The sequence below is a fragment of the Helianthus annuus genome, chromosome 11, assembly GCF_002127325.2.
Source record: "Helianthus annuus cultivar XRQ/B chromosome 11, HanXRQr2.0-SUNRISE, whole genome shotgun sequence".
Classification (NCBI taxonomy): domain Eukaryota; kingdom Viridiplantae; phylum Streptophyta; class Magnoliopsida; order Asterales; family Asteraceae; genus Helianthus; species Helianthus annuus.
The window spans coordinates 81,955,887-81,968,260 of NC_035443.2; the positions used below are offsets into that span (position 1 = coordinate 81,955,887).

Here is a 12,374-nt window from a genome sequence, read left to right on the forward strand (position 1 = left end):
GTGTGTAAAATTCATTGTAAAAATATGTATATACGCGTACACGCCACCTTTTTAAGATAATAAATCCTTGTTAACATCTAAGAACATGTTAACATTCTTAGCAAATGTGATTCGAGAAAGTCACACTAGTCTTCCTAATACTTGGATTCTTCCAGCTTCCTTAACAGCCTAATGATCTTGAGAATCATGGCTGATATCATCAAATGAGATGATCATATTAAAGCATCCACTATGTGATGCATTATTTCGCCTTCGGGCCAAACTTTTGCAACTGCATAACAAATGACAGTAGTAGTCTATGACTCCCTGTCAAGAAAGGTGATGAACTATGTTCAAACCACTAACGCCTTGATCCTATAAGATCAAGGATTATAAAATTAAAAATGTTCTTGTGACAAGGCCGTTTGTGCCACCTTAATACCCTTAATGGTTTTATAACTGGGAATAACTATAATGAAAAGTTTAAAATAAATCCGATTAACAAATAAACCAATATGGTCTATTTATACCATGGTTAATGAATCACCGAATATGATGATTCAATAATAGACCACTAAATGTGTTGTTGTCAATTGTTTTATAGCGATCAAGCTTCACCATGGCCGACTCAAAAGAAGTTAATAGTCATCCAAATGAAAGGAATGATAACGCCAGAATGAACGTAACAGGTGCTGATCTGCAAGCATTGATAGACAATGCTGTAACCAAAACTGTTGGAAGAATATTCAAAGATTCAAGTGTTGCTCGCAGTAAGACCCAATCAGTACCTCATACTAAACCTCCTTCCAAAACACATACATCAAAGAAGGACGATTATCGGCACTCATCAAATCAGAAAAGTCAGCCGTCTAAGAAGATTGTGTTTGATCAAGAACCACATTCCAAGACTTGTTCTTATAAATACTTCGTCTCTTGCAAACCAAGGGATTTTACAGGTGAGAAAGGTGCCATAGATTGTATGACATGGCTTGATGAGATGGATACCGTTGTGGATATCAGTGGATGTGCTTAGCAGGATGTTGTGAAATTCGTGTCACAGTCATTTAAAGGAGAGGCATTAGCTTGGTGGAGGTCATTAATTCAAGCCACGGGGAAAATCCCACTCTATAACTTGTCATGGGCAGAGTTTGTGGCATTGATGAAAGAAACCTTTTGCCCTCAGCACGAGGTAGAGAACATTGAAACTGACTTCTTGACTCTTGTCATGAAGAATTTAGATTGCCAAGCCTATGTTACGAGTTTCAACACTATGTGCAGACTTGTCCCCTATTTGGTTACACCTGAACCTAAGCACATAACGCGCTTCATTGGAGGCCTGGCCCCTGAAATTGAAGGAAATGTTAAAGCTTCCAAGCCTACCACTTATAGGTCAGTAGTGGACTTGTCCTTATCCCTCACACTCGATGCAGTTAGGAATAAGTCTGGTAAGGCTTCAGATGAGGGAAAGAGAAAGAGGGAAGATGAGAGCTCACATCGCTCCGATAAGAAAAAGAACGGAAATTCCGAGCATAAGAAGAGTTCTAATTATAAGAAGAACTCCCATCAGTCAGGTGAGAAACCCTTGTGTAAGACCTGTAAGAAACATCACTTTGGGAAATGCAGACTTGACTCGCAGCCTAAACCTTGCGGAATTTGCAAGTCAAAGGATCATAAAACTTTGGAGTGCAAGAATATGAAAAATGCAACCTGTTATGGTTGCAATGAAAAGGGGCACAAAAGGACCAACTGCCCGAAAAACCCAAAGAAGCCTGAAGAGGCCAAGAAGACAAATGCTCGAATTTTCCAAATGAATGCCAAGGAGGCAGTGCAGAATGATAACGTTATTACAGGTGTTTTCCTTATAAATGATGTTTATGCTAGAGTTTTATTCGATTCTGGTGCAGATAAGTCCTTTGTAGACAATAAATTCAGTAAAATGTTAAATATGCCTATTAAAACTCTAGACATAAAATATGAGGTAGAACTAGCTGATGGTACCATAGAAACCGCTTCGAAAATCTTAGATGGATGTTTCATATCCATTAGGATTCACTCTTTTTCATTGTCCTTGTTACCAATGAAGTTGGCGGGGTTTGATATAGTTATAGGCATGGATTGGTTATCTCTTAACCAAGCTCAAATTTCCGGTGATAAGAAGCAAGTTATTATCAAAACCCCTTATGGTGAATCAATTATTATTCAAGGAGATACACAGTATGGATTGCCCGATCAAGTATCAATGCTTAAAGCATCTAAGTGTTCGAAGAAATGTTGTGTCATTTACATGGCACAGGTGACGATAGACGAACCAAAGCCCAAGATAGAAGACATTCCTGTTATTTCAGAATACTCAGACGTTTTTCCTGAAGAACTTCCTGGTTTACCTCCCGACAGACAAGTGGAATTCAGAATTGATATTATACCAGGAGCAGCACCAGTCGCACGAGCTCCTTATTGTTTGGCACCGACCGAGATGAAAGAGTTAAGAACCCAGTTGGATGATCTATTGGAGAAAGGTTTTATTCAACCAAGCTCGTCCCCTTGGGGAGCGCCCATTTTATTTGTAAAGAAGAAGGATGGTTCAATGCGTCTATGCATTGATTATCGTGAGCTGAACAAAGTTACAATCAAGAACCGCTATCCATTTCCCAGGATCGATGATCTGTTTGACAAGCTACAAGGGGTAAGTTTCTTTTCAAAGATTGATTTGAGGTCGGGATATCATCAGTTGAAGTTCAGAACCGAAGATGTACACAAGACCGCATTCAGAACAAGATATGGCCATTACGAGTTCTTAGTGATGCCTTTCGGGCTCACTAACGCACCTGCAGCATTCATGGATCTCATGAATCGTGTCTTCAAGCCGTATTTAGACAAGTTTGTCATTATTTTCATTGATGACATACTTATTTATTCAAAGAGTCAAGCCGATCATGAAAAACATCTCTGATGTATCCTTAAACTTCTGCAACAAGAGAAGCTCTACGCAAAATTTTCTAAATGTGAATTTTGGCTTCAAGAAGTCCAATTTCTTGGACATGTGGTAAGTGAGCGTGGCATCTAGGTGGATCCCGCTAAAATTGAAGCGATTATGAATTGGCAAGCACCTAACACGCCCACTGAAATTCGCAACTTCTTAGGTTTGGCAGGATACTACAGGCATTTCATCGAAAACTTTTCAAGAATAGCTGCACCGTTAACTTCTTTAACTCGTAAGAATGTGAAGTTTGATTGGGGTCCCAAACAACAAGAATCTTTCGAGATTCTTAAACAGAAATTAAGCAATGCTCCTGTGTGGACATTGCCAGAAGGGATAGAAGAGTTTTTTGTTTATTGTGAGGCATCGCACACTGGTATGGGTTGTGTGCTTATGCAGAGAGGCAAGGTGATTGCCTATGCATCACGACAACTGAAGGTGCATGAAAAGAACTACACCACCCATGACTTGGAATTGGGTGCCGTTGTATTTGGGCTCAAATTATGGAGGCATTACCTGTATGGAACCAAGTGTGTGATTTATTCAGATCATAAAAGCCTCCAACACTTATTTAACCAGAAAGATCTCAATATGAGGCAACGTCGTTGGATGGAAACATTGAACGATTATGATTGTGAAATTCGCTATCACCCGGGTAAAGCGAATGTGGTCGCTGACGCACTAAGTAGGAAAGAAAGGGTCAAACCTATTAGAATCAATGCTAAAAGCATTGAATTAAAGAATAGTTTAAACGAGAAGTTGTTGTCGGCTCGAAAATAAGCTGTAATGGAGGAAAACTTTCCAGTAGAAAGATTAGGTGCAACCTTTAATCAGTTGTCACCTGGGAATGATAGAATCCTTAGAGTTAATGGTCGAATCTGGGTTTCAATTCGTGGGGGACTTAGAAATGAAATCCTCCGAGAAGCCCACAATTCTAAATATTCAGTTCATCCGGGCAGTGATAAAATGTACCAGGATCTAAAGGCAAATTACTGGTGGATGGGTTTGAAGAAATCCATAGCCACATATGTGGCTAAATGTCTGACGTGCACAGAGGTTAAAGCCGAGCATCAAAAGCCGTTAGGTTTACTACAACAGCCTGAACTTCCCACTTGGAAGTGGGAAATGGTAACTATGGATTTCATCACCAAGTTACCAAAGACGAAACATGGGAATGATACAATATGGGTTATAGTCGACAGACTGACGAAGTCAGCTCATTTCATACCCATCAAGGAGACACAAAGCTCCGATTAGCTAGCCCAGCTGTATGTGGACGAGATTGTATCTCTCCGCGGAGTGCCAGTATCTATTATATCTAATAGGGGTACTGGATACACATCTCATTTTTGGAAAAGTTTCCAGCAATCTCTAGGCACTCATTTGAATTTCAGTACTGCTTATCATCCTCAAACGGATGGGCAAAGTGAGCATACGATTCAAACACTGGAAGGCATGCTCCGGGCTTGTGTTATTGACTTGGGTGGAAGTTGGGATGGCCATCTTCCTTTGATGGAATTTTCATACAATAACAGTTATCATTCGAGCATCCAAGCCGCGCCTTTTGAGGCCTTATATGGAAGGAAGTGCAGAACGCCTATTTGTTGGGCGGAAGTTGGAGAAACCCAGCTATCAGGACCCGAGATAGAGATTGTTCAGATCCGTGATCGTCTAAAAGCTGCCAGGGATAGGCAGAAGAGCTACGCAGATAAGAGGCACAAACCTCTAAAATTTGAAGTAGGTGATAAAGTATTACTCAAGGTGTCACCCTGGAAAGGAGTAATGCGATTTGGTAAAAAAGGGAAAGGTGAGCACAAGATATATCATACCATTCGAGATCATCAAATGTGTCAGGAGCGTGGCCTATAAGCTAAATCTACCTGAAGAACTTAGTGGAATACTAATGTATTCCACATCTGCAATTTAAAGAAATGTCTAGCTGATGAGTCACTAGCGATGTCTCATAAAGACGTGCAAATTGACGAAAGCTTGAAGTTTGTTGAAAAGCCCTTGTCGATCGATGATCGACAGGTTAAAAAGCTTCGAAGAAAGATTGTGCCAATTGTAAAAGGGAAATGGGATGCCTATAGAGGTCCAGAATATAAGTGGGAAGTTGAATCCATGATGCGACAGAAGTACCCTTATTTGTTTCAGTAGATCTCGAGGTCGAGATTTCTTTGAAGGGGGTGAGGATGTAACACCTCGCAAATTCATGACCAGTGAAGTAAGGGCACGTGTCATAAGTACTAGTCGAATAATATTATTTCTTTGAAAGAATATAAAAGTCATCATGCAAATCCTTGCCTATGAATGAGTATTTACCATAATTTGAACTCTGTTATAATAAATTCATTCCCCCAAAACGACTGATCATAAATGATAAAAGTTGCATGGTCAAATGTAAAAGTTTTCAAAAATTTTGTCTTCTGGTCAAAGCTTACGGACCGTAAAGGGTCCAACTTACGGTCCGTAAGGACAGTAACTGGGCGATACAAATTGAAAAGCGGTTACGGACCGTAAAGGCTTAAGCTTACGGTCTGTAAAGACTGTATCTGGGCAGTAAAATGGACAGCTGCAGGTTTGTCACCTCCTGCACCCCATTTCTCAAAACCAGCTGCATGTTGATGGTTTTGTAATACCTCTAGGACACATGTACTGCCCTTAGATCATCAGGGGACACATGGAGTGATCTTGTGAAGATTGTTTCACTATAAATAGAGCTCCAAGTGAGCTTTAGAACTTGCTCATTTCAAAATTCAGTCTTCTACTCTCTTTCTTGCATTCTCTGGAGCTTCCTGGTTCTAAAGGAGTCTCCTCTAAGTTCAATCTTCGTGCTAAGACCCTGTGTAAGTGTTCCTAGCTTTTCTAGTTCGGTTTTTAGACCGAAAGTCAAAGTTGTCGTAAAAATGCTTTGACCTTTAGTTTAAACTTTAACGATCCAGCCATGGTTCTAAACGAATGTGGCTATGTGTTGGTAATTAAGTAGGTGTTAATCCCTCAAAAGGGCACCTCCTAATTATCACGTTTACTTAGTTAATTATCGGGTCAAAGTAATTAACATAAAAAGTCAAACGGGTTAGTTTTTAAATAAATTCATATCTGATAATGTAGAAGCTATAAAATATGTTTTGTCACTTTAATAACTTGGTAAATAATATTAGAACATGTCTAGACATGTTCAACCCGACAATTCTAAGTTTAGGCTCGGTTCGCAACCGAAAGTCGCAAAAGTTGAATTTTGCTTTGACTTTCAGTTCTGACCTGAATTAGTTTAGTTTCTACATACATTAAGGTTCCTTTGTGACCATATTATATGTTAATATAACCCTCTGAGGTTATACTACATGGTCCCTTAGTAATCTGAGTTAATTGCTTGTTTCCGTTATTATGCTTAATTTTGACCATTATGCTCTTATAGTTTAAAAACGAGATTTTTGAATATATAAACATGCAAATAACTTTGTTACTGATGTATAAACATGTCAAATTATTTTGACATCATTTTCTGGTCTCAAACTAAAGTTATGCAAGATATCGTAAAATTTAACTTTTTATAATTAAAATACGCTTTTGTGCATAAATCTTGTTTAAACCCCAAATTTTAGCACCAATCTCATTACCTACTATGGTGATATTATTTTAGGGATTTTTGGAATATTAGGTCAGATTATAAACTGACCATATCATTGAGTTCTTGTATAAATTCGATAAATGACCATAATGCCCTTTTTTGTTAATAAAATGAGATTAACATGTGATTAACATGCCAAACTTTTCCTATTAATTATATATGAACAAATAAAATATTTTAAACATTCAAGGCTGATCAAAATCTCAGAATTTTATAAATATCCCAAATATCATCAATTGTCGACTTTTACGTTAATTAGGTGCATAGTATGGTTTAAGACCATATTTAACACCCGAGACTTGTTACCTACTGAATTTATAAGTAAATTTTAATACTTGTACAGTAGGTATAAGTCATGAACTCAGACTTCCAAATTTGTCCTTAAAAACATATGTGAAATGACCAAAATGCCCCTACGGTGCATAGTTTGGCCATAAATGATAAACCACACATATGTATGATATCTTACTGATTTAACATCATAAAATAAATGTTTTTACAGAATGTTTTAGACTAGAAGCTCAGTTTATGTTTGAACCTCTTTATAAATCTTAAAATGACCAAAATACCCTTACGGGACTTAATTTGGTTTAAAAATCTTTTTGGGCATAATTGTTGATATCCTACTGATATCATAACATATTTAAAGTATAATAACTTATGGAACATGTACAAGACTCATCCGGCTACCCGTTATGCATATACGCATTCGGTACGATTTATGTAATTAGTTTGTATAAACTAGCCGAAACGGGTCAAACCTTATCATTTTAACTTCAAAATCCAGAATGTATTTAGTTTACCCATTTTATACAAGTCTTCATACTTGTTGGGTCTAACACATTCCAATCCGGTCATCGCCTAATCTAGCGTTTCATGCCGTGAACCTTTCTTTAAACTAACCGATCTAAGGTACAATTTAAATAAGACCCGTTCGGAATCTAATAGGTTAATATAACCTTCGTTCCAGATTAGTAGCCCCATTAAAAGATACTTGTACTTGTTTGAGTAGATTATACGGCTGAGAGTACAAATCTTGCATTTTAAGCTCAGGTAAATACTTTTAACTTATTTTCCCTTATACGGGCTTGGGATACGGTAATTATTACCGCTTGTTCGGGTATGGAATATTTAATCGATTAGTGGTTAATTCATTGACATAACCCGTTTTAATCTGTTTTGTCTAATATATAAACTTTTTGGGGTTAATATAACCGTGTCCTGGATATCCTCGGCTCATTTCATTTGAAAATAGCCACGTCTTAAGCACGGGGTGTAGGCATACACCTGTCAGTTGCGTATGTAAAAAGATATAACCACACGTGATATTAATCGCGTCTCGGCTTCTATCCGAGCCCTGTGTGACATCCCGTACTTTCAGGTTAACGCCGTTAACCTTTTTCTGTTAATTACAAATTTTTAAACGCACAAGTTAGTAACACGCGAACAAACAAACAGATTTAATTTGATTAACTTTGTAAAACAAGGGACTTGTGTGTCATTCTATAAAGTTATGTTAATAAATTCTTGTCCAAGTTTAAGAATTGGAAAACATGGAGGACCTTTTGTGCATTTGCTAAAGTTTTTTTTTTTAAAATAAAACCAAACCCAACCCTAGATCCCCATTCCCCAGACGTAGACCTCTCCCCCCCTCTCTCTCTACTCTCTCTCTCTCTCTAGAAAACTCAAGAAAGAAGCTAGGAAAACTTATCTTTTCGGGTTCTTGATCTTCATCTCTATCGTCCTAGGTAATCCCTCTAACATACACTCATAACTTTTAGTATCCATGCTTGTTTGATAATTGTATAGATAGCATGGTTAGGGAACCATATGATAGACATGCTATGTGATTGCTTGTTTTTGTGCTAGTTGCTAGACATGTGTAGGACTTTCTTGCAAGGTCTAAATAAAGTCTAATATACCATGGTAACTATTATAGGGCGTGGTCGGTCGCTCTACATTTCATACACTTAATTTAACCTACCGAGCTAATCTAAGGTGAGTTCACACTTTCTACAAGGCATGGGATTCCCGGTGGTTTGGGAATGGGTTAAGGAAGAATAATGAAACCTGCATATCCTCCTTGGGTAGGATACGTACCTCCATCCTCCATGGGAAGGATGACAACATTAAATCCTGCATATTCTCCTTGGGTAGAATACGTACCTCCATCCTCCGTAGGAAGGATGACAACATATAACTTACTAGACAAAACTCTATCATGAACTCCCTCATTTTTATATCTACTTAATCGCCGGGCCATTGGCGAACAAGTCATTAGTTAAATAGCGCTATTAGGTCTGACAAGCCTCACACCATGCCGCAGAGGACGGGAATGGACGAATGTACTTGGGCACTTAGTCAATGATGATAGACATTGACGCGGGGCACATAAACATGGCTAAAGTCAGTAGTCGATATGGTAACGGGTCTAGTGGTTTACAACATGGGGTAGCCCCCACTGGTTATGGTTTAGGAAACAAGGAACAGGTTAACTCATGGTTTTCGAAATAACTTATGATTTTTGGAACAACATTAAAATGGACAACCAACTGTGAACTCTCTCAACTTTGTTGTTGACTCGTTGTTACATGCCTTGCAGGTCGTTAGGTACTTAGCAGGAGCTTGAATGGGAGGAGTCGTTGTGGGACATGGGCTGTTGTGTGCCATGTTAAACTTATGAACTTTAACCTTATGAACTATGAACCTATCTTTTGGTTTTGAACTTAATGCTTCCGCTGAAAACTTAGACTTTGCTAAATTGATTTGTTGCCAATTGTATTGTTTGGTTTAGATTTTATCTGTTTATTTATATTGTTCAATATGATTGGTGGCTGGATCCTAGTCAGTTACGCTCCCTGCGGTGATACTCCGCTTGTGGATTTTGGGGGTGTGACAGATTGGTATCAGAGCCATTGGTTATAGTGAACTTGGTTTTAAAAAGGGTAAAAATCTTTTTAACAAAACCGGACTATAACCTACTCAGTGCTCAACGATCCACAACGACGCTTCGCTCCACGTGCAAGGCTCAACACTTTAGGTGGTATGATTTATGTTTATATTGCCTACTTGATAGTTTACTTTTGCATGGTGTGTTGCATATGGTGTGCCTAGTTAGGGTAGTAGCATGGTGTCGATTAGCCCTAATGTGCTCTCTTTGACATTCAACTGTTTGCATGAAACCTTATGTGCACACTCTCTTCTGCCATTCCTTTCACACCCCTATGTCATCGTTATCACTTGTGTTTTCTGGATGTGAAGCTCTTGGCGCGTCTATTATACTCTGAACTCCTAACACAACATGTTAGTAGAATCTTGTTTCACCCATAACTTAGACCATACAAAATCCATTTCATGCGTTCTACCTATCCACGCGAACGTCTCAACATGACCGACATTCAAAAATTATCAGTGTCATCCACTAATGTCGCCGCTGCTTCCAGAACACAGATCTGATTATCCGTTCGTTCGATTTTACGCGTCAATATTCAAGTATACCAGAACTGACCTAAACGAATTCCAATTTAGGGGAATAATATGTCCACGCGTTCTTGTCGGCAAACCCCATCATCTCCACCTGTTGCCGTTTCCAAAAAAACCGCTACAATCACCGGAAAATGAAACAGTGGCTGGAAGTCACCGTTTTGCGCGATTGTTACCGCGCAACTCGAAACTCTATCATCCGAACTCCGTTTTGGACAAATGATATATCCACGTGACCGTGATGTAATGAGCTTTCATCCTGTGTCATTTTTTCCCATCGACCATTTCCAGAGCTACCACCGATGACCAGAATAATTGTCGGAGTTCTTCGATTATATGCTAGATTTTTTATTTTTCGCTTAATACTTCGCCTAAGCATTACCAACCTTCTGTTCCTTCGATCCACAACCGAAATAGAGAAATGCTAACAACCATATCATGATCCCCATCGATCACAAGGCTACCCTCCATTACCCTGTTATGTGGCTAATCCTTAGTCTAACTTGATTTACACCTTAGCGTATCCGACACTGCAAACGGATTTCCCCAAATGGTTCCATGGACTTAGGGACATTGTATGATAGAGAAATAAATTAGTCAACCCACAGATGAAACGCGATGATTGAAATATATACCTTACCCCCTTATATTGCAAGAGTCGTTATTTCAGGAGAGTTTTTCTTGTTATACTGATCTTTTCACTTGCCTTTGCACTGGCCGATGTTTACTGTTTAATGTGATACCTAATTTCTATTATCGACCTAAATCCATTATTACGGTGACACCACATCTTCGCTCCTCCATGTAGAAACTCCAATGAGATCGCACTCTAGCTTAGAGAATTGGTTAGACTAGGCTTTCGATCCTTGGTGATCACTTCTAAGGATCACTTGTTGAACTCTGAAGATGGTGATACATTGTTAATACAATCATACCGTTTTGAACATGTTTTTGCGTCCTGGCACTGGAACCCCTTGACAACACAAGCGTTATTACAAATTCATCCACACGACTTAAGGCAACTCTTTTAAATTTAGTTGCTTACCGGCTTGATAAATCACAGACTCATTTAAGCTCATGGATCAAGGTGAATTATCCCTCCTTCGCACCCGGACGAGCTCGAAAACTTTGACAGACGTTTCAGCGAACATAAACGCTACGAACTCGTATGACAACCATTCTTCTCTAGCTAATTCTTGTTGTGCCAACACCATCGACGTAACACTTTTACCAGCGAATAATATTCCTTATTTCTATTTTTATACCACTTGCGTATGACCAACTACACTCTCGACATCAAACAGACCCTTACTACTGATCTTACAACATTTATATGTCGCATCAAGTTAAATGCATTGACTTAGGCTACACTTTGGTGTGTTTTCACGTCTTATCCTGTTGTGCTTCATGAACACTATCATTCTTGCCTAACTCCATTTTGCGCGAACCCTCGCCTGGGTAAATCACCCTCTACGAATGTTACTCGAGGAACAACGAGCCCTAGATAAATCACAGATGAAGATATCTCAAAGACTGCCTTCAGAACTCAATACGACCATTACGAGTTCCTTGTCATGCCGTCCGAATTAACCTATGCACCTGCGGTCTTCATGGATCTCATGAACCAAATGTGCAAACTATACCTTGATAGGTTCGTCATTGTTTTCATTGGCGACATCCCAATCTACTCTAAGAACCAGGAGAAGCACGAGCAGCATCTGCGTCTTATCCTTTAACTCCTACGAGACGAGCAACTATATGCTAAACTCTTGAAATGTGACATCCAGCTTCGTGAAGTCCATTTACTCGGCCACGTACTCAATGAAGATGGGATTCATGACGATCCAGCAAAGATTGACTCATTAAGAACTGGCCTGCACCTCGAACTCCAACCAAAATCCGTCAATTCTTGTGTTTGGTGGATTACCACCAAAGATTCATCAAAGACTTCTCGAAGATCGCGGAGCCCCTTACTACTCTAACTCAGAAGGGTGTCACCTACCGGTGAGGTGATGCTTAGGAATCCGCGTTTCAGCAGATAAAGTGAATCTGTATAGTGCACCCATTCTTTCGCTACCAGAAGGCACAGATGATTTTGTCGTTTATTGTGACGCGTCTATCCAAGGACTTGGTTGTGTGTTGATGCAACGTGAGAAATTCATTGCTTACGCATCATGCCAACTCAAGGTTCACGATAAGAACTACACTACCCACGATTTGGAGTTGGGGGTAGTAGTGTTTGCACTCAAGATATGGAGACATTACTTGTACGGTACCAAGTGCACCATCTACACCGATCACAAG

General features: G+C 39.2%; 1 protein-coding gene across 1 annotated transcript; it reads left to right on the plus strand.

Moving 5' to 3' along the window:
* The first annotated feature begins 1,249 nt into the window (after positions 1-1,249).
* LOC110882730 lies at positions 1,250-5,113 on the plus strand. Its single transcript, XM_022130679.1, has 2 exons — positions 1,250-2,357; positions 4,896-5,113. Exons 1-2 carry the CDS (start codon positions 1,250-1,252, stop codon positions 5,111-5,113), a joined length of 1,326 nt encoding a protein of 441 aa, XP_021986371.1.
* The last annotated feature ends 7,261 nt before the right edge of the window (positions 5,114-12,374 follow it).